The sequence below is a fragment of the Enhydra lutris genome, unplaced genomic scaffold, assembly GCF_002288905.1.
Source record: "Enhydra lutris kenyoni isolate GAN:26980312 unplaced genomic scaffold, ASM228890v2 scaffoldscaffold4, whole genome shotgun sequence".
Lineage (NCBI taxonomy): Eukaryota > Metazoa > Chordata > Mammalia > Carnivora > Mustelidae > Enhydra > Enhydra lutris.
Genome location: NW_019154088.1, coordinates 24,327,660 through 24,353,658, shown reverse-complemented (window position 1 = coordinate 24,353,658; position 25,999 = coordinate 24,327,660). Strand labels below are relative to the sequence as shown.

The window sequence follows — 25,999 nt, the reverse complement described above, 5'->3', positions numbered from 1 at the left end:
TAGGGAAAGGGGAACAGGGATATAGGACTCTTAGGGGACTAGAGTAAATGATTTTTAGGAAAGATTGAGGGCACCCTTAGAAGAACAAATGGGGAATGTGATAGTCTGTGAGAAAATCTGTCCTGGGTGTGGTGTCCTCTTCTAGTCTCCTCTCCTGTGACAAGCGACCATCTTCTCTGGTTGATGAAACTCTTGGGTAGGGAATTTACTGAGTTCCTTTTAGAGGATCTGTCTTCAGGTAGATGAGGGGAGTTCAGACAAAGTCTCTGCTCACATTCACTTTTTCCAGATGCCTTCAGTTCAAAATTATTAAAATACTGAAGTGGCATTATTTTGGGGTGGCCTATATTGGGGTGGCACATCCTGCTACCTTCAGCACGATGTAGATTAGAGTACCTTTGGTCAGTGGCATACCACTGATGCTGTATTCATCTTGTCTCCTTATAGTGGGGTTCCCAGCCTTGGGCTGGACATTGATTTACCAACAAGAGGTAGGTTCTGATAAAGCCGCTTGCTTGAATCAAGAGAGAAAATCCTGTACATCTCTTCCTGTATTCTTTCCCAAGAATACATTCCTTTCTATCCCCTAGCTCCTCATTAGGTGGTTGGCTTCAAATTAGGTGTCAGGGTGGCTGCATGAGAACCAGTTAGAGAATTGTTTAAAACACAAATTTGGGGCGCCTGGGTGGCTCAGTAGGTTAAAGAGTCTGCCTTCGGATCAGGTCATAATCTCAGGGTTCTGGGATCAAGCCCTGCATCGGGCTCTCTGCTCAGCAGGGAGCCTGCTTCCCTTCCTCTCTCTCTTCCTGCCTCTCTGCCTACTTGTGATTTCTGTCAGATGAATAAATAAAATCTTAAAAAAAAAAAAAAAAAACCACATACACACAAATTCCTGGGAGGTTGGGTGAGCCTGGTGGTGGGTATTATGAATGGAGCACTGGGTGTGTTGTATAAACAATGAATTCTGGAATAGTGAAAAGAAATTTAAAAAATAAATAAAAATTAAAAAAAAAACACAAATTCCACAGTACAGTCCCGTTCCCAGGGTGGTGTTAAAAACATACACACGTGTGCAGTCGCATAGGGCTGCTAATATTATTGTCCTGGACAAAAACTTTTGACAATTTCCCATAGAATGCATTTAGTAATCTCCTACTAGTGAGTTTCCTGAGGGTGAAGTCTATAAATTCCTCATCCTGAAAACAATACAGAGCTTTTCATAAAATAGACCATGTATCCATATTTAGAGAGTTTCATACCATGAATGAGGAAGAAGCTTTGGTAAAGTTGAGTTTCTCTTTTACAAATCCCTGCTGGTATGGATGGCTACATTTACTCAGTTTCTGCAAGCTCAGAGGGTCTTTTATTTTTCATACTATAGTAGAATTAATTAAAATTTTCCATTTTTAAGAGTTTATTATGATTCATGCACTAGAATAAGAGATTTGCATACACTATTCCATTTAATTCTTTCAATAGTTCCATGAGGTAGGTGAAGATCTCTAGTTGCAGTTAGTAAACCAAGGGTCTGGAATTTTAAGAGATTTTACGCAGTCTCATGTAGCTCTTCAGTATTGGAGCTGGAATTTGAATCCGGGTTTGTTTTGATTCCAAAACCTGTGCTCAGTGAAGTTACTGGTTTTATTTTTCCTGTTTTTTCGTCGTGCTTTGTTTGTTATTTTTGTGCTTGGCTATTAAATATCAGTATATGGGTGGGGGGGCACCTGGGTGTCACAGTCGGTTAAGCATCCAACTTTTGATTTTGGCTCAGGTTGTGGTCTCAGGGTCCTGAGATTGAGCCCCCTGTCAGGCTCCACGCTTCCTGCAGAATTTACCTGAGATTCTCTCTCCTTCTCTCACTGCCTCTCTCCCAATGCACTCGCACATGTGAACGTGTGTGCACTCTCTCTCTAAAATAAATAAGTAAATCTTAAAAACAAAAAATAGTAAAAGGTCATTTCCATTTCTTAACAGTTTCTCAAAAGAAGAAGAGAATTTTCTAAGAGTTTGGTAAAACATGCGTGCTCCTTCTTTTTTTCCCCCTGGCAAATTTGACACAATCGCAATCAAATGACAGCTTTTTCTTTAACCACAATTTTAGAAAAATGTGAATCTAGGATAGGAAAGCAAAAGCCATACCACAGTTAGAAAGGCACTGGTCAGAGAATGCCTGGTGAGTTTGGGGATATGACGTGTTGTCTGCATTGCTTATAGAGTGTTGGAAACCGCTGTGCTCCCGCTGGCTTTCTTTCTCACATGTCCCCAAAGGGTAAGAAGTGTGAGAGAGGCCTTGCTTTGCTCTCCTTTTTTTTTTTTTTTTTTTTTTTTTTTTTTTTTTTTTTTTTTTTTTTTTTTTTTTTTTTTTTTTTATTTATTTGTCAGAGAGAGAGGGAGAGAGAGCGAGCACAGGCAGACAGAATGGCAGGCAGAGGCAGAGGGAGAAGCAGGCTCCCCGCCAAGCAAGGAGCCCGATGTGGGACTCGATCCCAGGACGCTGGGATCATGACCTGAGCCAAAGGCAGCTGCTTAACCAACTGAGCCACCCAGGCGTCCCGCTTTGCTCTCCTTTTAAAAATGTCCCTATAAATTATAACACCCTCACCCTGCCTAGGAAAGTCACCGGATAAATCATAGTGGGGAGAGTTCTGTTTGCTAACTTCTGGAAAATCACAGGGTATCAGTTAGTGGTGAGCACACTGAAAGCCGGGCCCCCTACAGTGTTGTCATAATGTTCTCAGCCAGTATGGAGAACCTGGTAGTGTTGATAAAATGTCACGATCAGAGCACAAATACATCTGGCTGTAGACCTCTATAATATGCAGTGGAGATATTGGCAGATATAATAAAAAGCAGCACTTTGTATTCTTTATTCTTGGTGCCACTAAGAAAACCTGTTCTGTTACAGAATTGAAACTAAGAGAAATTTTTTTATTTTTATTTACTTATTTATTTATTTTTAGCCAGAGGAATGCTCTTTTTAAATATATATCTTTCCTACGACAAAGTTCCTAATGGGTAGCCATGTTGGGATCATTTGTGAATCTTGCATTAGGAGGGATGATCTTCTGGTTTTCCCCCCTAAAGCAAAACCATTGATGTAGTGGCTTAAGCCTCTGCCTCCAGCTCAAGTTGTGATCCCGGGGTCCTGGGATCGAGCCCCACATCGGGCTCTCTGCTCCGCGGGGAGCCTGCTTCCTCCTCTCTCTCTGCCTGCCTCTCTGCCTACTTGTGATCTCTGTCTGTCAAATAAATAAATAAAATCTTAAAAAAAAAAAAAAACTTAGATGTAGTCAGCAATCAACTCCTGGAGAACAGGGACCGTGTCCTAAATAATTCTTGTATCTCTAATACTGAGCCTAGAAATGGCAGGTAGTAGGTGTTTGCCAGTGGCTCAATTTTGCAGCAGGCTGCCCAACTCTTTGAGCTGCTGTTACCATGTAGCGCTGTGCTACTGATCCATTTGCGGGCTTTCTGAATATTCGGTATGATCCGCATGGCCAACCCAAGCACCTGTCTGCCCCTCTAGTTCTGATTTGTTAGTTAAACAAATGTTGGTTACCGATTAAGGCACAGACTGTGACCAGGATGATGGGACAGAAAACGTTTACTTGAGTCGCTGCTGAGGTTTTTGAATGAGAAGGTTAAAATTCAGACTGATCTTGAATATAATAGACACGAAGAAGCAGAATTAAGACCATTAGGGAGGTATAACTTCTGAAAAACTAAATATAACATGGGGACTGGATGTATGTGAGTTTGGTAGTGGGGAGAGAAGGGACTCATTGTGAGTCAGAAACATACTGCTTTATCTTCTTAATTATTGGGCACACGTTGCCAGTTATCCACAAGAGCATGACATGTGGGAACTGCTGGGAAACATTTCCAAAATACTTAGCCTTAGTCAGATATTTTTTTTTAGAATTCTGTGTCCACTCTGGCTGAAGAAAAATGTGGAGAATTTGTCAATGGTCCGGAGCATGGCAGCTATATGCGGAGGAGCATTGGAAAATAGGACCTATTGAAAAAAGGCTAATAAATAAGGATTAATTATTTAGCATGATCCAGAGCAGCTAACGGGTGATTAAATTAATGGTCTTCTGTTGCATGTAGGGTTATTATGTAGAAGATGATATAATTATTTCCACTGTGAATAGAATTAGGGAAATGGATTTACATTAGAGTTAACAGAGATTTTGAAGGAGCGTAAAGAACTTCGTGACTTTAAGGATTGTTGGGTAGTGGAAAGACTTCTCAACTGGAAATGTGAAACCATGTTTCTTATGGCATAGGAGGCATAGGAATGGGGCAGAGGGTGGGTACTGCTCGCCAGTTACAGTTAGGTACAAATGGGATAGAGATTGACCAACGTGCTAGGTAAAACATTTTGAGCTGTTTATCTCCGTAGTATTTGGCATTTTCAGTGAGTACATCAGCATTCCTTTCTTTTTTTATATTTTTCACAGCACAAATGGGAAGACCTTACTTTTCAAGATTCTGCAGTGCATTTCAAGCAAGGGAACGAGTTTAAACAACAAATTGGACATTACTTCACCTGCAAATCAACTTGCCGCTTACTCTGATAGGAGCCTCACCATATTGTCAATTCAACTTGTCTTTTCTTTTTTCTTCTTTAGAAAACTCACTGTGTGCCCTCCTCAGTTGTTCTACAATGAGTGCCAAGTCTGCCATCAGCAAGGAAATTTTTGCACCTCTTGATGAAAGAATGCTGGGAGCTGTCCAAGTCAAGAGGAGGACAAAGAAGAAGATTCCTTTCTTGGCAACCGGGGGTCAAGGAGAATATTTAACATATATCTGCCTGTCAGGTAATGAAAGCCAGACATTGATATTATTAAAACAGCTTCATTTTAAAACATTTAATTCTCAGGTGTCCAAGAGGGTCATATACCCAGCTTTTGTATACATCTGCTCTCCCAACTCCTGTTTCCGGTTTCTCTGTTTTCTTCTCTGGTCCTTATTTACTAGTGGCACCTCTATTTTGAGGTTGCTTTGTATGGGAAAGGTTAATGAAGTTCAACTTTAAATGTATTTTCCAGTTCATTGCTAAGGGTTTGACAGACACATTTGTTCGTCCAGACTTTCCTTCAGGAAGACATTGACAGAAAGTGGGTTCTCCTCTAGGATTTCTTGTCTTAGAATAATTCCTTGTATTTGGGTAATTGTCATTACTAGCAGCCTGAGTTTCATTGGCTTTCTTTTTCTTAACAGTTGCTAGTACTCAGTAATAGTTTGTCTCAAGATAAATATTGACACCTTATGGAATGTGAGAAAGTAGACTCAGCTCCCAAATCATTGCTTTGCCTGACAGCTGTTCCTTGTCAGGAAGAGGCATCTGTTCTATTAAGCTTAGAATTTTGTTGGATTATTTTTTCTCTTTCTGCTTGTGATTATAGATGTGTGGGATTTACTGTGGATTCATACCAAGTTTTTGAGATAAAATTTGGAGAAGTTTTCCATGGAGTTGTGGTGATACTAATCTGAATACTTACCTGGGGCATTTGTAACAAATCGAATAATATGTCTTGTAACTGGCCAATGGAAGAATTAAGCTTACCTTAATTCATCTTTCCTTCCTTCAGTTGTGGCTTGGGAATAAAACTTAATTTTTTTCACCCATTTTTAAATTAAAAAAAAAAGCATCTGATCTTTATCAGAATTCAGTGTGTAGATAGGTTTGCTCCAGAAAGAATATGTAAAGATTAAAAAAAAAAAAAGAAGACTATATAGAGATAATGATAAGACTGTATTTTAGTTTATCTCCTTTTTAAGATTTATTTCTTTATTTGACAGAGGAAGAGAGCACAAGCAAGGGGAGCAGCAGAGGGAGGGGGAGAAGCAGGCTCCTCGATGAGCAGGGGGCCTGACAGGGGGTTTGATCCCAGGGTCCTGGGATCATGACCTGAGCCGAAGGCATACACTTAACCAACTGAGCCACCCAGGTGCCCCTGTATCTCAGTTTATAATAAAATGACAACATAACCTTTTGGTAAGAATGTGTCTTCAGTGGTTAGGAAAAAGCTTTCATTTAAATGAGTGTGAGAGAATTGACCTTCCAATATTGGTCTTCCTTTCTGAATTCCAAATAAGGATTAGATTAGTAAAATTGGGTTATAATTGGACGGCGTTTGCATTTCCTTAGCATGCTGGGCAGTGCTTGGCATATAATAGGCCCTCGGTTAATATCTACCGACTAAGTGAAAGAAAGAAGTAGCCTTTCCTGATTACCTTCCTAGTATTTTGTTAATGAGATTCAGGTCTTCAAAACATCTTCGTAGTCTTAAATTTCAATTCTAGAGTTTTGCTTGCACTGATAATGAATAGATGCATTACAGTAAATTCATGTGTATGTTTGGGCTGAGCCGAACATGAGCTGAGTAGGGACCCATAGTGATTGTAATTTTTTTAATTTCTATTTGGTCTGTGTTTCATGGAGATTTCTTGAAGATGGGTAGTTGAAGAAAAGATGGATGATCTAAGAGTCCCTAGAGTGTTGCCTGGTATGTACCTCTCTAACTGGAAAAGCCGGCGGTCTGTTTGCATGTGAGGCATATGCTGCTGTCAGCCTATTTCTGATTATGAAGTCTGCAAGAGGGAAACGGAGACTCTGCCTGCTTGTCTCAAGAAACAGCAGAACCATATCCCCCTGCCACGGGAGATCCTGACTTGGACTCCTCCAGTAACGGCATTTCCCTTGCTGATTACCCAGACTTTACATTTAAATTCGAAGCTATGAGACTTGCTTTTTCAGAATTCAATTCTGACAGAGGAAAATAGTTTATCCTGATAGCCTTTCTCCTCTTCATGGATCTGAATTGGGAGATGATAGTTGGTAAAGTAGAGCTCACGTTTAAGCAGATGGTTTAATGGAAGCTGCGTCAGGAGAAGACCAGGCCAACTTTGACTCCCAAGTTTTTTGCAGTTTGATTTTTCTTCTCATTGAGAAGGGAACAGTCTTCTTTATCTTCTCACTTACGTGAAGCTTAGAGGCGTATCGCTCACATCTCTGATGAGGTGATGTTTTAATCAACAAGTAATTAATTACTCAGATATTTATTAAGTACTTTTTATGTGCCGAGTGCTCTAGGCACGGGCGTATATACGGTTAGGAGAAAAACCCACGAAGCTGACTTTGTTTGAGGGGAATGGAGCAGCAGGCATTAATCAACTAGTCACTAAAATAAATATGATTATTAACTGCAAAAAGGCTAAAAAGGGAAAAAAAATGCAGTAATGGGAATGCATATGTGAGGAGAATTTGGCCCAGCTCAAAGAAGCCAGAGCTGCGAGAAAAGTAGAGTCTCCCTGGTTCTGAAAAGAGATGGTGTATGTGCCACAAACATTCCCAGCAGAGGGAAGGGCAGCCTCATTAAAAGACTATGCTGGATTTTGGGTTGCTCCTTTTCTCCTTCTCGGTCTAAGGATGACTTCTTTGTAGATCCACTCACGTAGGTGGGTGCAAAGTGGAAGCAGAGCCCTGGAATGGGAGCATCCTTCCTGCTATTAGTGTGAACCACCAAGCTTTCTGGGAGGTCAGGCTCTTCCGCTCTTGCAGTTTGCCTGATGAAAACCAGCTCTCCATTCTGAACGGGCAGAATGTGCTCAAATTAGGGCAACGTCTGCAAATAGTATTTAACCACTTTTCAAACAGCAGAAAGAGTTACATTTTTTTTTTAAGACTTTATTTATTTATTTGAGAGAGAGGCAGTGAGAGAGAGCATGAGCGAGGAGAAGGTCAGAGGGAGAAGCAGACTCCCCATGGAGCTGGGAGCCCGATGTGGGACTCGATCCCGGGACTCCGGGATCATAACCTGAGCCGAAGGCAGTCGTCCAACCAACTGAGCCACCCAGGCGTCCCAAGAGTTACATTTTTTTAAGGGAAGACTATCGCAGCTTTCAAAGCTTGCCAACATATGCATATAAGCATGGGTGTTTTCTATATCCCATGTCTTACTGATTTTTGTATGTGTGAACTCTACCCACCCCCCACCCCCCCAGTGTCTGGCAGAATTTAAAATCTGTAAGGTTGAGGCCTGTGATCCCAAGAGTTATTATTTTTGGAGAGAATTGCATATCCTCTGGAGGAATCCAGAAGGATGATAGAGCAGGGGAAATAAGATGATCTTTCTTGGGTTATTTAGCTGTGATTGTGTTAGGAGAGAAATAATCTCTCCAGTTCATTCACAGGACAGAATTTTAGTGTTTCTCACTGGACTTCCCAGATGGCATCTTGAATAGTGTGCAGATGCTTATGTACTGACGTGCTTCGGTTGATTTGCATTCTTAAAGCCTGGTTTCTGCTTTTCTTTTAGGCAGTGGCTAACATTAGAAAGACTGACAATACCAAGTGTTAGCAAGCACGTGGAGCAATTTGCGTTCTCACCCTTTGCTGGTGGGAGTGTAAAAATGCTATAACCGCTTTGGTCAACCATTTGGTAGTTCTTTGTAAATTCAGACATGCACTTTTGACTCAGAGACTCTATTCCTAGGCATTTACCCAAGAGAGATAAAAAACATGTCCACAGGGGTGCCTGGGTGGCTCAGTGGGTCAAGCCTCTGCCTTCGGCTCAGGTCATGATCTCAGGGTCCTGGGATCGAGCCTCGCATTGTGCTCTCCACTCAGCATGGAGCCTGCTTCCTCCTCTCTCTCTTCCTGCCTCTCTGCCAACCTGTGATCTCTCTCCGTCAAATAAATTTTAAAAATCTTAAAAAAAAAAAAAACCAACAATCATGTCCACATAATGACATGTCCACAGAGGTTGATAACAGTCTTACTTATAATAGTCAGTAAAAGGAATTCAAATGTCCATCGACATGTGACTGAATAAACAAATTATATTCTATCTCTGCTGTGGAATGTTCCCTAAGGAGTGAATTATCAGTGTACGCAGCAATGTGGATTACTCAAAAGCCTTATGCTGTATGAAAAAAAACAGAAAGAGAAGACTGCATGCTGTATGATTCTATTTAAATGAAATTCTAGAATGGACAGAACTTAAGCAGTAGTGACAGAAAGCCCATTGGTGGTTGATAGGCTTAGGGTCGGGGACTGACTCTAAGGAGCAAGAGGGAGTTTTTTGCAGTGGTGGAAGTATTCTAGATGTTGCTTGTGGCGGTGGTTACTTGGGTGGATACGTTTTTCACAGCTTCTCAAACTGCACACTATAAACGGGTACATTTTATTATATGCAAATATATCCACAAAATCGATTAAAAAAAGAAAAGAAAACCTCTTGCAGAGTCACTAGTTGGATGATTGTAAGAGTTTATTGACCTTATCTCTCATCTGCTCTGTGAGGAAGATAGAAGCTAACCCTCACCTTTATACAAATGAGAAGTTCTCCCAGGTGGCCTTTTTGAGCCCTCAGACAGAAGCAGGTAGGTATCATGTAAACCTGTGTATGCATCGATTGGATCTAAATGTCAGTGCCTCCTAAGGGCCTTATGGCACCTGGCACATTGCCAAGTACAGATACACTATCCACTGTGCTTAAACAGAAGATGCTATTTAAATTTGTAGCTTACTACTTATCTGATTATATACTTTAGACTTTGAAATTTAGGACTGTTCACTCAAAGTATAAAGCGAGCCCCACCTACAATAATTTCTACAGTTGGCTGCTCCCTCCATGATATTTGGCTCTATAAAACTAAACTGGAAATGTGCTCAGAAGTTAAAAATCAGTTTATTATTAGAGGCCAGTTATCTACTGAACATTCCATAATTTTATACTACGTATTTTCCTGATCCTGTTTTAATTCAGTATATGAAGTGTCTGATGCTAGCCTTCACATTCATGAGAGGATGAAAATCTTTCCTTGGCTTTTCTTCGTTGTCCCCATAAAAAGAAGCATTAAGAAATTTTAATTTTTGTGATTAATACATTCTTTTACATGTTTTGTTGAAACAAAATCTTAATCTTTTGGAAAATGATTTTAGAAGGTTAGAGAGCAAAATTTTTTTATTTAAAAAAAAGTTCTGAATGGTCTTTGATGAAATAATTTATATAAATGAATCCCCGCTGAAGGTAATGATGTGGGATGGGAGCCTAGAACCTGGCAGTACTGCTCTTTATCTCCGTGGCTGCCAATCCTAGGTATTCCTTAGAATCACCCTGAGAACTTTCCAAAATCCGGATCTAGGTGTGCTACTACTGCAGCCCCAGGGGGAGTGGTAAAACTTACTGTGTTTGAAAAGTTATTATGCTGAAGATTCTGAAGCTGAGGTTGAAAAGCTTCACTATGTTGGGGAGTTAACACTCTGGGGTGTCTTCTTGGTCCGTCTGACATAACGATACATTCTCAGTACGACATTCTATTCAAAAAATACTTGTTGGTCTCTTTTGTGTTGACTGGCCATGGTCCAAGCTCTGAATTTTTCTGGGCTTCACTTTATTCAGCTGACAAGTTCAACGGTTTCTTTGGGTTCTGAGTTTGAGGATTCTGAACTTCTTGGAAGTTTTATGTCAGATCTTATTCTTATTCCACACATGTCATGGGGGGAGAAGTTCAGGCTGTTAAGTAATAGGAAATGGACACTTAAAGCATTTATGAGGGGTTGAGAGCATTCCTTGTAGGCTGTTACTGGAATCGGGGTAAGCAAAGTTAATAGTCAGCGATCTGGCATAGAAAGAAGTTTTCTTTTTTTTTTTTAATATTTATTTATTTGTTTGTTTGTTTGTTTATTTAAGAGTGAGTGGTGGGAGGGGGAGAGAGAGAGAGAGAATCTCAAGCAGACTTCACACTGAGTGCAGAGCCTGACACAGGGCTCAGTCTCGCAACCCTGAGATCATGACCTGAGCTGAAATCAAGAGTCTGATGTTTACCCAACTGAATCACCCAGGGGCTCCTAGAAAGAAATTCTTTTTTATCCACTTTCTAATTCTGACTGGACCTTTTGCAAGGTCTCTAAATATTAGAAAAGCAAGAGAAGATAAGAATACAAGACAAATGAAATTTGATGTTGATAGGAATGGTTTATTTAGGAACGGTGAATTAACTTTCCAAAAGTTCTTATCCAGGAAGATGAAAAAATCCACACCAAACTCAGAGGTATACAAATGTATTCACAGGGAAAGAAGAAATATAAAACAACTATAATAATGATATGTATTTATTTTTCTTTATTTATAGAAGTTGTCCATATTACTGGAACTATGAATCTTTCAGGAAATTATGTAGAAAAAAATAAAAATCCTTTCTTTATATTATTTGTTATAATTCCAGTTAATCCTTGCAACATTCCTATCTGTGAGGTGGTATGGTTTTCATTTCACAGGTGAAGGGGCCAGTGCTCATCAAAGGTCATGACATCCCAGAGTCGCCATTTTGGGAATGACAAACTGGGAAATTCAGCCAGTCCTTATTACCCGACTGGCCATGCTCGCACTACCACAGTGCCTCATTTCTTCTGACTTAAGTCATGAAGGGGGTGTGGTATAGAGAGGGCCGTGTTTTAACAAGTAGATTCCTCCCTAACCCTTCAAAACTGATAAGACATTGAACAGTTTTGACTTACACCGTATCTTACCATTTCTGAGGTGATTGACTAATAGACTCTCCTACGTTTGTAATATGCATCAGAGTAAGCCTTTTCTCTCTTTATTAGAGAGATTTGGCATATAAATCCAGCCTTAAAACTTTAAGCCACTCTAGAAGACGATGCAATAAAAAGTTATTTCTACTGCCTTGATTATAATTCTTTCTAGATCCTCTCTTATTTTATAAAAATGCAGTATCCTGTTACACTTAGATGGAGAATTTGGCTCTTTTGTGTATGTGGATAGACACATTTGATGAAAACATTTGTAACAACAATAATCCTTGGTTAGGTGGAGGTAAAAGAAGAGAGAGTATTTTCTGAAATGTCTTCTGGCCCAGTAGATCCTGTCACCAGGTGTCATTCATAAATGACCTTCAATGTAGCTCCTGCCATGCCCCATCACTGGATTCATTGCACAATACAGTTAGGTTGGCACCGAGCCCACCTTCAAATTAGTGATAGTAATAATACTAGTAATAGTAATGGTATTTATTGAGTTCCTATATCAGGCATGGTTCCTTCTGCTTTATATATATTAACTCATTTAGTCCTTAAAGCAGTATTATGGGGTAGATAACAGTACTGTCTTCACTTTGTAGAAGAGGAAACTGAACATACAGGACTACATTAATTATCTTGCTCAAGATCATCAGCATATGAGTTACCAAACAGGGATTTGAACACAGGTAGTTTGATTGTAGGTCTGTATCCCCTTAACCACTGTGCTCCCCTCCCACAGAAGAATTTTATGAGCAAGAATTTCCCAAACTAAATCTCTTTTCTGTCCCTCCTTACACAACTTGAGAGAGAATCATGTCTTGGTATTACTCTGACTTCCTACACGTTTACGCCTTGGCTGGTTTCGGCTGGATGGTGACCATCCTGTGCACCAATGACTGGACTGTTAAGAAAGCATATCAGAATGATAATGGATGTGTTTGACTCTTAGAGAAAATTCGGAGAGGCTCCTGACAGGAACACTGCCATGTGAACTTGTTTTGTTCAGTTATGTAACAGAAAAAAAGTGGATGTCTGAACATTTTTTTTTAGAGCCTCTTTGGTGGTTCTAGAGCTCTTCCTGTGAAAACCGGTGGTAATAATATTTATGTCTCCTAAAGCCTTGTGAATAGGACATTCCAAAAATGGATAACTAAGCCCTTAACAGGTATTATCTCATGTAATCCTCACAACAGTCTTGTGATGTGGCTTCTGCAGACAAACCAGCCAAGGCTTCAAGTGGGTGAGTGCATGATGGTGCAAGGGGCCCTGACGCTGGAGAGCAACAGGGCAGGACAGGGCGGGACGCACGGCTGGGCCCATCTTCGTCCCAAATGTGCAGCTTTTTCATTTGTTTTCCAGGACAGGGCTCGGTCTGAGAAACAAAACTCTCCCCTTCCTTAAAAACAATGTGGCAGCGTTCCTTGAGCAGAGCGTTTTAATCTCTGAAGGTTTAGAGGATATGCTGTCAACCACTTGAGCTTTTCTAGTGGTTTAGCACGCCAACGGAGTTTTCTTTTTCCATTCTCTCATGTATGCGCTCCAGTACTAAAGCCAGATGGAAACAAGGGAAAACTCTTGACAGAGGCTGGTGCCAAAACATTTCATTTAAAAAGGAAACTCCATCTGTGTGCTCTTCTACCACACAGTCCACTGTTAAGAGCAGCCATCTCACAGCGGATTCACTTATGTTCGCTTTGATTAACGTTGACTTGATGGCAAAGGTAAGAGCAAGCATCGGGTAGGGCGATCGCAGACTGAGGCAGCTCTCCTCCTGGAACATGGCCAGCAAGCTGCTTTGTACCTGGCAGCAGCCGCCGACCAGGAGGTCAGGGTCTAAATCCACGCACCCGCACTCTTCGGTGGTGGTGGTCGTCTAAGTTGCCATGTGTAGGAGTTGGTGCTCTTGGCGGATTCCGTTTGTCAGTCGTGTAGTCAGAGGCGCTCAAGGATGCCGGCGGTCACTGCTGCTCCCTGTTTCTTCTAGCCCAGCTGTACAGAACACAGACTTCAGGGTAAGACTGACTTAGGGGGAAATCCTGACTATAGTAACTCTTTGAGACTCAGTTTTCTCATCTGTAAAATGGAAATAATATCTGTATCCCCCCCAAGGACTTCTTAAAGATGAACTGAACTCTGTCTGTGTGTAAGTAAGGCCTGATACATAAGAGGTCTCCAGCTTTATGAGCAACATTATTATCTTGTCACTAAATGGGACACCCACTGGTTCCTGCCATACAAAAGTAATTCATTTGCAGTTTTTTTAGAAAACACGTTAATATACGTCTTTGAGAGGTTTCTGTGACACACAGAAGACAGAACCACAGGAAAGCCCAGGTTTGTCTTGGCAGTTTCCCCCTTCCCCTTACATACTTTTTTTTTTCCCCCTTCCCTTTGAAGCTTGCTTTCCCCTCCCCTCTTTGTCCCATCCCGGCCAGGGAGCTCACGGTCATTCTGGCTCCCAATTTCTAAACCAAGCTCCTCTTAATTCTCAATGTTCCAAAATGATTCTGCACCAGCCCCCGTCAAACTAGAAATGGAGTGGGTGTGGTGGGGGGGATGCACATCACACTTGTAATTCTGAAAGCCTGAAGACTTCCTGTCTGATTTCATGGGTGTTTGTGCCTTACTGGGTACACTGAAGGCTGAAGTTGTTGTGTTTAGGCCTCTTTATCCAATTTCGTGGAGAGTTAGAACTGGCTTGGTTGGTGGAGTTCCTGTCCCTGAAATGGGAGATGTTATTTTCCTACACCCATCTTCATGGGATCAAAAGAAAAAATGGAAACAAAATAAATCAAAACATTCTCTGGGGTCAGTCAAGTGCACTTTAAGCAAACAGCAGAAGTGGGAGAGGCTGGTACAAACGCCTGTGGACCCAGCTTTTCAGCCCAGATCAGGTTCTTATTTGCCCAAGTCTTTCCTGTTACCCTTTCTTTAAAGAGAGAACAAATATGAATGATATTCATCTCCCAGAATCCATCCCAGTTACAGTCATGCTGCACCATATGCAGAATTTTCCACAAGAAACTATAAATAACCCCAGGGACAGTGAGTTTTCCAGGTTGTCCAGTACCGTGAAGAATAAATGACCAGTTGGTTACCGTGCTCCGAGCTTGAGTACATCTCTCCTTGGCCTCCCATGTCGTATTTGTAATAGTACTTAGCCCTGCTGGATGTTTGTCAGTTTGCTTGCTGTTTATGTCCCCAGACTGCCAGCCCCTGGAGGGTCAGAACCGGGTTGTAGACGCCTCTCTGTCCCTGGTGGAATGGTTGAAGTGCCTGGCGGGGGACGGGGAGGGAATCAGGCAATATTCCACTCTTCTGAGACTGCACCATGGACACACTTTCTGGGGCGGAGCTCTAGGCTGTGAGCTCACACATTCGCTCTGCGTTCTACCAACGGGAGCTGGTGCGGCCCTTTTTGTTTTTTTCTTGCTTTTGTTCATGCTAAGATGCTGCCAGGTGATCTTGTTTCCTCTTGGAATTCATCAGGTTACTGAGCAGTTATTATTCTGCCTATCAGCCCAGTTACTAGGCAGAAAAGCACGGATTTCCCTGATTTATTCAGGCTTTTACGATCATCCAAAATGAGCAATTTATAAATGCTTCCGTTGTAACATACAGTGGGGAAGCTGTTATCTCAATTTGTGAAGTACCTGACTGTTTCTCCTGAAGAAATTCATATTATGGACGAATAAATGACCATTTAATAGCATTGAATATATCAAAACTTTTCCTGAATACTCTTTCCCCATAGGAATCGATTTCAGTTCTATATTTCTTTAAAAAGGGCTTTCAGGGGAAAAATGGAAACTCTGGTTTTATTGAAACTCTCTCTGAGAATATTCATACTGCCCTCCCCACACACATACACTTTTAACTCAAATTGTTTTTCATCCACCACATGTGGATCCCACGTGGCTTAGGTTATAGACCCCATGCCCAATTGCATTTTGATGTCTGTATTCAGTTTCACAAATTATGGGGCTCTCAGAAGTCTACAGGGTTGGGTGGGGAGCACGCCTGGCAGGTGGGTCGGAGATGGCAAGCCTTGATGCCTTGAGACCTGAGTTCTCATTTTCGTAAAAGGAAGCAATAGAGTTGAGAATGGTCTTCTCTGCTTTCCAGCTAAGACGAACAAGCAGCAGTTATGTAAGTGTGTTTCTCTGGTCAGAATCCTTTCCATCTTGCAGGTAAGTAGGAATCAACTGTGTTTGGGGACCCATGACTGTTTAAGTATATTTCTCCCAGTATATGTACATGTGTCATCAGTAACACAGAAAGTGTCACTGACAGAAAGAACGAACAACAGTAGGAAAAATCATGTAAAAGTCTGATTTGGCTTTTCAGTTTCTTGTTTTTTAGTACTCTTCCCCTATCTAATCGTCTGTTTTGTCCTCTCTTTTTCATTTAACATAGTAACAAAATTTTTTATTATCCACTCTTTGTAAAGGTAATTTTAATGGATTTTTGAGTACCATAGAGCATTTATCCACTTACCTGTTGCTGGATGTTGTTTTTTTTTTTTTCATTGTTCACAGTGAACTTGGTCTCCCACCACCCCGCCTTTTTGTTGTTGTTGTTAATACCCATCTTACAGGTGAGAACGTTGAGAACCATACAGATTACTTGTTACAGGAAACATGCACACTTGCCAGTGAATGGTGGGTGAGAGGGGAACCTCAGCACCATGTTCTCTGTGCAGGGCTCTGCCGTGGACCAGTGGGAGCTTATTTCAAAACCCAGAACTGTTTAGAAGTAAAATATCCTATTGCGCTTCGTGTGCTTCATGGCCAGTTAACCATCCCCACGACTCAACAACATTCTAGATCAAGTTCTCTTTGAGGTACATGTGATGCCTGCTTCTATTAGGGTTAGGGCAGTATTTCATTTCCCTATGCATTTGCAGATGTGCTCGTGTGTAAGACACAGACCTTCTGCTCCTCAAAAAAGAGACAGTTCTTCATCTTTTCAGTCTGTTCACTTACAGATTCGTTAGATGTCTTCTATTATATTGTTGTCAGATGAGGAATGCGGAAAGTGGTAAATGTCAACCAAACATATGCATAGTGTTTTTCTAGGTCAGTGCATTTAATTAATGATTCACATCTGGCATTTTATCAGATCCAACATTTGGACCTACCGAGCAAATAGGCTGAGGGAAATTAACTTCTAAGGAAGTTCCTGTTAGAACTCTGGAATTTTATATCTAGAAGAATCTTCAGTCATTCCCAAATCAAACACCAATGTTCACGTGAAAACATGAGGCCCACAGCAGGTGGATGGGTTGCTTGATGTCATAGAGCAGCTACAGTAGGGCAAAGGAAGGAAAACAACATGTTCAAATCTTCTTGCCAATTTGGTTTTTGACCTTGGGGCCAACTCTGATTGAAGTGGGTTAGATGAGAGAGATGGGATTAGTGGTTAAGCTGAATTTGAGGCTAGATCTCCATGCTCTTCCTTTTCACGTGTCTCTGTAGGAGCAATTTGTACCACTCACTCCTGGGAAGAGCTTGGCTGCTAATCATGCAAGTGGCTATGTCTCTCCTAGGGTTTGAATGTTCCAAGAAACTGGGCATGGGCTCCGCTGTATAGGCTAAGTGTTTACTCATATGCCCCTTCTCTGTTACTTCCTGTGGGCATGCAGATCCATAAAGTGGAGAGTGCCTAGTGAGAGTGTTTGAGGGGAAAGGCCAAAGTGCCATTGTCTCTAAATACACTGTGTCCCTTGATCCACTGGGTTAAGAGACAAAAACAATAGAATTCTTATTGAAAATGTAATTGTTTTCTAATTTATATATTCATGCATGCTTTTTAATCACCGTAATATTTTAGACCAGTAGTCCAAGTGTTTAATTTACAAATATGTGTGTATTGGCAGTTCATACTCATAAATTTTTTATAGAGAGGATGCATAGTTAAAAATGGTTGGCGAGCTCTAGCTAGAGTCCTAGGGGATGGAAACCTTTGCTACAGTAATAATAACTTCTCACCAATGGACTGTAATCTGTTCTACAATCTCTGGCTTTTAGAGGTGGTTGCCCAAAGTTGGGAGCATACAACTGCCCTTGGGAATTGACCCTCAGCCCACACTCCTTGCCCCCACCCACCCCTCAAGATACTGTGGCTTTCTGCAAGGTCAAGAGCTAGCCAGCTGCTATGAACTAAATGTCCTAATAGCCAAGGGGCCTGTCACAGTGCTTAGCACTTGGTAGTTGCAAGTGATGAGCTCTCCTTTTGGAACCTGAAATCCGGTTGAAATAGTTGTTTCAGTTTTAATACTAGATTTGATTTGGACTGGATGTAAACATCTGTGACTTGCTTTTAGTCCACTATTATCAGGTCAGGTCTCGTTTATTTAGTTCTGAAGATTCTTGGCCTTTTGTACTGTTTAAAACAGGGAAACTTACATTTCCTTTCTGGACCTGACATTTATTGATTCATCCAGGGGAGTCTAATTCTTTGCTGACATAGCAAAGTCCCTGGTTCCCCTATGAGCAGTTCTGTTGAAGCTAGTGCATTTCCTTTTTTTGTACATAAGTACTTTTCTTTGTCAGGGGTTATATTTCATATGTCAGAGTCCTATAGACCATTTACTTATAGCTTGGCTATGCCAACCTTTTTTGGGAATGAAATTTTTTTAACTTAAATTCAAATGCTGTACTAGGTCTACAAAAAAAACATTCAAAAGGGCCACGTTTTACATAAAGATAAAACAGAAGTCCCAATACACCCTTTTCCATGGAATTTGGAGCTATTAAAAAAGATCACTCTTGTTTTCAGAAATAACCTAACTCTGAGTTTGGACTTGATTTTCTGTATGTGTTGCAGAGATTATCTTTACCCCTTTCTGCATTGCTCTGCAATTCCCATGTCCTGTTCAACTACTATTAAGTACTAATCTCCTTGGGTCTCTTGCGACCCGTCATGGTTAGCCACTGTTCCCTCATTCTGAAATCATTTTCTCTTCTTCTACCAAAGCAATGAAAAACACAGTTCCTCCAGGGTGACTGATCAGTTAGGAGAGAGATGATATTGTTTACGAAAACTTTTAAAGACTGATACGTAATTTGAATATCTTCCCTAAGGACATTTACAGTTGCAGAAAGTGGCATCCCCTCTAAAGCCAGTGGTGGTGGTGATAGTAACACTGAGAGAATTTCTTTAGGACCTGCTACCACCCAGTATACACCTTCTCAGATCATTGGATCCAGGGTTGAGACACATACTGTGATAAATGGTAAACATTTGTGTATCCTGTTTTGATCATTACTATAGTACCCTGTGGTCCTTATTTCCTTGTGTATCCGTTGGAAGCCTTCATTTGTTCAGCGTTGATACTTAAGGACTCTTGCTTGGAAATTTTTGTATGGTGACAGTTTTTACCTCGAATTTTAGAGGTCAGCCTATTAAATGGACTTTGGGTTCATGTAATTAGCTGATGTTGGTTTTGTGTTTTTACAAAAATTGTTACAGGAAAAAATACAACCTGACACTGAGGAAACCTGCATCACTCATTTTCATAAATCAACGTACTAACCGAGGGCACTTCGGGTCATCAATGCCTCCTTCACTTTCAAAAAGTGTGTTTGTGGTATTTTCTTAAATCACCGTTAGCCAGCCTTCCAGATAAAATTCACTGGCTTTAAGACTGTGACATGTTAGGGATCTTATTGCCAAGATTTTTCTACATAATATTTCAAACTCGCTTCCTTCCAAAATCTAATTTTATTTTGAGTTACAGTACAACTCTGTGAATGTTGAAATTGGAAGAAGAAAGACAGCTTCTTCCCCATAAAATGAGTTCTCTGAGTCTGGACTGGAAACACTTTGCAGGTCATAAGCAAGGAGAGAGCTTTGTGGAAATGAGTTTAAATTTCCCTGCGACCAGTTTAATTTTTGCCTAGAGGTAAGCATAGGATGGTAGTACTTGAAGTCTTTTGAGGATACAGCACTTGGCATTATACAATGTGGTTAGTGTCATAAATACTTTGGTCTGTGCAGTCTTAAACATGAGATTTGGATTGGAATGATTTACTTAGATTGGTGACTTGGATTACTCTAATTTTAGCCTAATCTCATGAGCCCACTTAGAACTTTCCAGTTTTGCTTTTAGGAGAGATGCTTTGGAGAGCATCATTTTCCTAAATATCTAATGGGTCTTAAAAAGATGAGAGTTCTGCATGTGTGCTGAGAGGTCAGGTACACCGTGTTGGTGAGAAGTTGCAGAAGCCCTTCTGACACGTGGCTATCTTCTGTCATGCATAGAGTAACACATGCGGGAAGACCTAGGCCCAGAAATGGCTAATCGAGTGAGAGTTCTGTGTGTGTCATCTCTGCATCTTCCATTTCCAGCATCAAAGCTATCAGAAGCAACTCAGCATAAGGGCAAAGGCTTTGGAGACAGAAAAAATGTGGGTTTGAGTCTGGGTTCTCCTGACTAGGGGTGGAAGCTGTGTAAGCTAGAGCATCTCTTGGCCTTTGTGAGCCTCAGTTTTCTCACTTGTGCGAAATGATGATTACAAATATCTGTCTTGGAGAACTATTGTGAGGGTGTGAGAAGATGTGTGTAAACAGCCTTGCTTGGCCCCAGAATATAATGAATGCTTAATAAATGCTAGATTACTCATCCTCCTCTGACATTTGGAAGCCTCCTTCTATTGGTGACAAGGAGTGAGAGTCATCAGTTGTCTGTCAGAGACCGAGCTGGAAAAGGCAAGAAACCAACTGGTGACTTTCAAACAGGAATCAAAATTTTCTGGAGGGGCCAAAAATGACGTCCAGTCCAAGGAGCTCAACACATCTTAGGAGCCTGATTACAAGTTTCGGTGCTGCCATATTGGCGTGTATGAAATTATCCCTTCTAGTGATAGAGATTCCCCAACTTTTCTGAAGAGCAAAAGAGCAACAAGCTAATGGAGTTTCAGCTGAAAGACAGAAGGCTGGGTATTTAATGTCATTAAATGCGAAAAGGTTTGGGTGTGGAGAAAAGCAGGACTGGCGTCAGACACAGCTCTCTTTGGATCTCAGCCATATATCCCTTTCTAGCTGTGGCCACAGTAGGTAGCTGCCCTCCGTGAACCCCTTTCCTCACCCACACAACAGGGGCAACTCCTACTTCACGGGCTCGGTGTGGAAATTAAATAAAGTCACCCCGTAAAGAGCCTGGCATACCATAGGCCTCAGCGAACGCTGGCTGACAGTTACGCACAGAGCTGGTCTGAGTATGCTCTATCCGTGCCATACTCAGATTGCTTAAGAGCCCAGAGAATATTCTGAATGCTTAAGCAGCGGTACATTCAGGGAAAGAATACAATGGGAACCACATCTGACGGATTTATGGTAACACACAAAGTGCCACAGCCCTGACCTCAGCATGAACAGCTGGACCTGTTAAGAGCTAAGTTCCAGCATTTTCTTTTGAAGGCCCGATCGGTCAGTGTACTAAAAAACACAGCACACAAACACTCGCCCAGTGGATAGTGTGAGCGTTTGTTTTGTTTTTAAAGCGATATCCTGTCAACTTTTATTTTCTTCTTAAAATGTCTTTGTTTGGTTGGAGAGCTTTGGCTTCCAGTAGGCACCAGGCAGCTTTCACAGGTCTGTGCCCAGCTCCCAAAGAGCTTGGATTCCGAGCAGTCCGATAACACACTTTAAGGATAAAAAAGAAACTTTAGAAAACCAATTTCTGCTGTATCATTTTATTTTCTTCACATTCATTTTTATGCAAACTAATGCCATTCATTTTGGATTTTCCTCCACAAGTAAAAGCTATAAGAGCCAAAGCCTGCATCTGAGGCCTTAGTCTGTAGCATTTTAACCGTGTCCCTCACTAGGTATCCGTCGCTTCATCCCTGCAGGTGGTGGCAGAGCCCTCTGTTGCCAGTAGGCCAGCCTCTGTAACTTGGCCATGGACGCCTTCCTGAGATCTTAGTCTTTTTTGCGTAAGTCCAGTCTTCTCTAGGGTGCAGTGATTTGCTTTTCTTAATTCCGAGGACCCACGTGACTAAATACCTAGTAGGCAGTGTCTTCATGTTCAATTACCCAGTTATTTGCCAGCTGGAAATGAAAATCTCTTGTGCTCTTGGTTATGCCTGCAGGTCAGCAGCCCATAGCTGCATGATAGAGTGGGAAATAGCGCTCGGGTTCTGGGGTCAGATAGACTCAGGTGTGGGTCTTGCCCTGATACCAGCTATGTAGTTTTTCCCTCTGTGCCTCAGTTTCTTCGGCGGTAAAGCGGAGAGTTCGGGGTGGCGGTAATATGATGATACGTGTGAAGCACGTGGCCTGTTTCCTAGCACGGAGTAGGTGCTGGGGCATGGGAGCTGCTGTGTCTCTGCTTGTCGTCTCCTGCTGACTCACCCGGTTGGTTTAGAGCCCCGGCACCAACTCTGTGGAGGAGGGCTTTCTCAGAGCGGCAGGGCAAGGTCCTCAGACCCCCTGTGGGTTGAGGGGTGCCGTGCCTCGGGGAGCACCATCCCTCCCTCCCCATGCTCATCAGAAGCCTGCTGCCCAGCTTGCTTCCACTGAGGGCCTGAACTCCAGTTTCACTTGGCCACCTGGGTCTGAATGACCCTCACATTTCCTTGGGATGAGAATTCTGTGCTACCGGTTCACCCTGCAGTTGTGCCCAAAGTGGCCAGGGCACCGACATTCCAGCCTGTTCGTCTTTATCAGCAAAGGAGGCAACCGGGACCTCAGGGGTCGGTCGGATCAAAAAGAAGGTGATCAGCCTGAAGCCTTCTCCTTCCACCAGTGTGGTGAAGGTCAGGAGCCATAGCAGGTTCAGCAGCTGCTGTGACCGCTGGAGCAGAAGAATTTGGATGCATGGCTTGTGGAAGCTTTGGCATCAGGCTTGGGACTCCTTGGTCAGGTGGGACAGTGGCCACAAGAAGGTTGATCACTTGAACATCTGTCTACAAGGTATCCCCCTAAGGATGTTACCCTCCCTGCCTGCCACGTTCAGCATAATTTCTGCAGGCCAGTAGCAGAGCATTAAAGGAGCTTTTGGATGGAAACAACAGTACAAATAGCTAACATTATTGGAACACTAATTATATCCCGATTACCGAACTAAAGAGCTTACGTGTACATTCTCATTTCTTCCCTTTCTGCCAACCCTTCCAGAGAGACATGGGTGCTTGCTAACCCCTTTCCTCAGATGAGGAAAGTGAGGAGTTCAGGGGTTTCACCAACTTGCTGAATGTCACAGGGCCAGTAAATCCTAGTGCAGGGATTCAAGCCCAGTCCTCTGTCTCTAGATCCTGAACGCTTAACCTCCAGGCATGGACAGAAGGGCTTCCTGAAGCCACTTCTTTCTGTGTAGGGCCTTGTCCCCGTCCTCAGAGAATATTCCTCTGTCACCAGAAGCAAAGGGGACATTACTGATCATTTAGTTTAGTACCGCTGTTGCGCTGCCTTGTAGCAACCTCACTGTAAAGGAAAGATGGTCCGTGCTCTCCCTGGTGGTGGATTGCTGTGGGAACCAGACGTCATTGGCCTCTTGCCATCCGGATCTTGTACATACCCATTTCTGTGACTGTGGTCGCACCGGGGGGCAACTCACACACAGGTCTTCGTGCTTCTTTAACTTAGCACAAGGCGGTGGAGAGCAAAGAGGACACGAGTGGGAGTCTTTGCATCATTTGTACCAGCAGAGAATGCAATATTCTCTGCTCCCCAGAGCCCTGGCTGCACTGCCTCAGGGGAATTTTTGCTTTTTTATAAGCATGTAGGGCTCTGCTCGGATGAGCCTGCTCTCCCCCTCCATCACGCAGCGCGGTTCACGATTTCTTCAGCCACTGTTCCTGTCTTGCTTAACCAGATCCTTTTTAAGATAAAATAGGAATAAAGCAACCCTACCCCTTAGGACCCGCCCTCCTTAGAATGCAATAACTTTATGTCCCCTCTTGTCGCTTTAGCTAAAGAGCTGCAATAATCTTTCAGGCCTGGGTTTCATAATCTCTCACACACGTGCCAGAGATGATAGGTGGACTGTTTTCCATAGAAAAGTACTGTTCACTTTAATCTCTGATGGTGGGTGACCAGCTCCCTGTCCCCTTTCTTCTTGTGAGTTGGCAGCCTAACCCCGGGAGCTCACTCTTCTTCCACCCCCTGTGACTGCCACCACCACTCTGCCCAGGAACAGCAAATAGTACTTAATTACTCCATATCTGCACATCCTAATCTTATCTCCATCCATTTGAAGAAGTAGCTGACCTCTGCCATTATATCAGCCACTCTAAGCCTTATGGCCTCCACTGAGCTCGAGTTAGACTCATCCATTCAGTAAATATTTATTGAGATCTTACATGGATAGAAACATAACAGCTTTTGTGGCATTTAGATGGAGAGAGGCACAAATTAAATAATCAGCTATGAAATACTGAGCTGATTTCTCTGAAGGAGAGCACAAAGCAGAGCTTAATGTCTTCAGCAGGAAGTGAGAAACTCAGATGTGCTGGTTTGAAAGAGTATACTAGGGCTATTGGGAAGGGGGTGGGAATAACAGGGCCTACAGGCAAACACTGTTCCCTGGGGCAGAAGGGAGCATGCCAGTTTGAGAAACAGAAAACCCGTGTGACGATGGCAAAACAAACAAAGGGATGGTGAGGGACATCGGGGTGGGCCAAAGATACTTAGAAGTCCTCATGCCGGGAATGTGTGAATTTTACCTTATTTGGGAAAAGGGTCTTTGCAGATGGAATTAAATGAAGCATTTTTGAGACGAGATTACCCTAGATTATCCCAGTGGGGCTTAAATAACCACACACGTCTTTATGAGAGCAGCCAAGGAAGAGCAGACACACAGAGGAGAAGACTGTATGAAGACAGAGACAGAGATTGGGTGATGTGGCCACCAGTCAAGGAGTGTTGGCAGCCACCAGGAGCTGGGAGAGGCAAGGAACGGATTTTCCCCAAGAGCCTCTGGCAAGGACATGGCCTACAAACATAGCGGTTATAGACCTGTGGCCTCCAGAACTGTGAGAAAATAAATTTAAGTCATTTTAACCCCCCACCCCCACTCCCATTTGTGGTAACTTGTTAAGACAGCCACAGACCATTTCCCTCTAACATTCCTTGTTAGTGGTACTCAGGATTTTTGAGATTCAGACAAGGCCCATTCCTTTATTCTCAAAGGAATGCTATAAGACATACAGAAGACGTTATTCCTACCTTCATGCTGTCAGAAATTTAATAGAAGTTCAAGCAGGAGCGTGTTTGTATATTGAATACTTGGCGTATGCTCACAAATACATGAAGAAATAAAGTGTGTTTGAAAGGATGTCTTTTTTAACTCTTAGAAGCCTCATAATAGGGTTTCTTCCTCTGAGCTGGAAGACACTATGGTCACATCTTTTCTGGTTTTGCTTGTTGGAAAAAATATGTTGAGAGCATGAAGCAAACCAAGAGGGAAAATATACCTTTTTCTGCCTATGCTTAGTGGTACTTACTTGGTTTCTAATGTAATTTTTTTCCCCTTGAATAACAGCACTTTAAAATCGCTCAACCTAGGATTTTTTCCTAGTGATAAAAGAGAGTTTTAATTATGGGGTTGGGGTTAAGTTGTCATGATTCAGAACATTAAACTCTGCTTGGAGAGCATGAACAGTCACAATTCTGCCACTTAGGAAATTCAGTTTTGTCTAGAATAACTCAAAAAGAAATGTAAAATGACATTTGGTTTAACATCCTTCAGATTTTCATTTGGTTGTGCAAAATACTAGAAATGAACTTTATGGAAGTTTAGAAAGGGTTTGTGGAAAAAAATCAATACTAATAACAGGTGTATATAATATATGGTAACTATTTTTATACTGACATATATTAATTATGTTACTTAAATAGGCCACTTGGCCTAGAAGCTTGAGATAAGTTTATTTGTCTTATGGGATTTTTCAAGTATTTATTGTTTTTTAAATCTTACTATGGAAAATTACAAATATGCCACAGTAGAGAGAATTACATACTGAATACCATGGACCCATTGTCTGCTTTTAATAATTAACTCACCATAGTCATATTGCCTTTATTTCCCATCTACTTCCTCTCACTCAATTATTTTTATGCAAATTCTCTCATTTCATCCTTGAATATTTCCATATGTATATATTTAAAAGATAGACAGTTTTGGGGCACCTGGGTGGCTCAGCGGGTTAAGCCTCTGCCTTCGGCTCAGGTCATGATCTCAGGGCCCTGGGATCGAGCCCCACATCGGGCTCTCTGCTCAGTAGTGAGCCTGCTTCTCCCTCTCTCTCTCTCTGCCTGCCTCTCTGCCTCCTTGTGATCTCTGTCTGTCAGATAGATAAATAAAATCTTAAAAAAAAAAAAAAAAAAGATAGACGCTTTTATTTTTTTTTAATTTTATTTATTTATTTTTTTAAGATTTTATTTATTTATTTGACAGAGAGAGATCACAAGCAGGCAGAGAGGCAGGCCGAGAGA

At 41.9% G+C, this 25,999-nt stretch overlaps 1 protein-coding gene across 1 annotated transcript in view; it reads left to right on the top strand.

Annotated features, from left to right (window-relative positions):
* The window catches only part of LOC111140633 (syntaxin binding protein 6), a 251,147-nt gene that overhangs the window by 79,245 nt on the left and 145,903 nt on the right, over positions 1–25,999 (top strand). The window contains exon 2 of the mRNA XM_022492830.1: positions 4,635–4,823. Within this exon, the coding sequence (XP_022348538.1) occupies positions 4,670–4,823 (154 nt within the window). The 5' untranslated portion in view covers positions 4,635–4,669. The remainder of the gene's footprint in view (positions 1–4,634; positions 4,824–25,999) is intronic.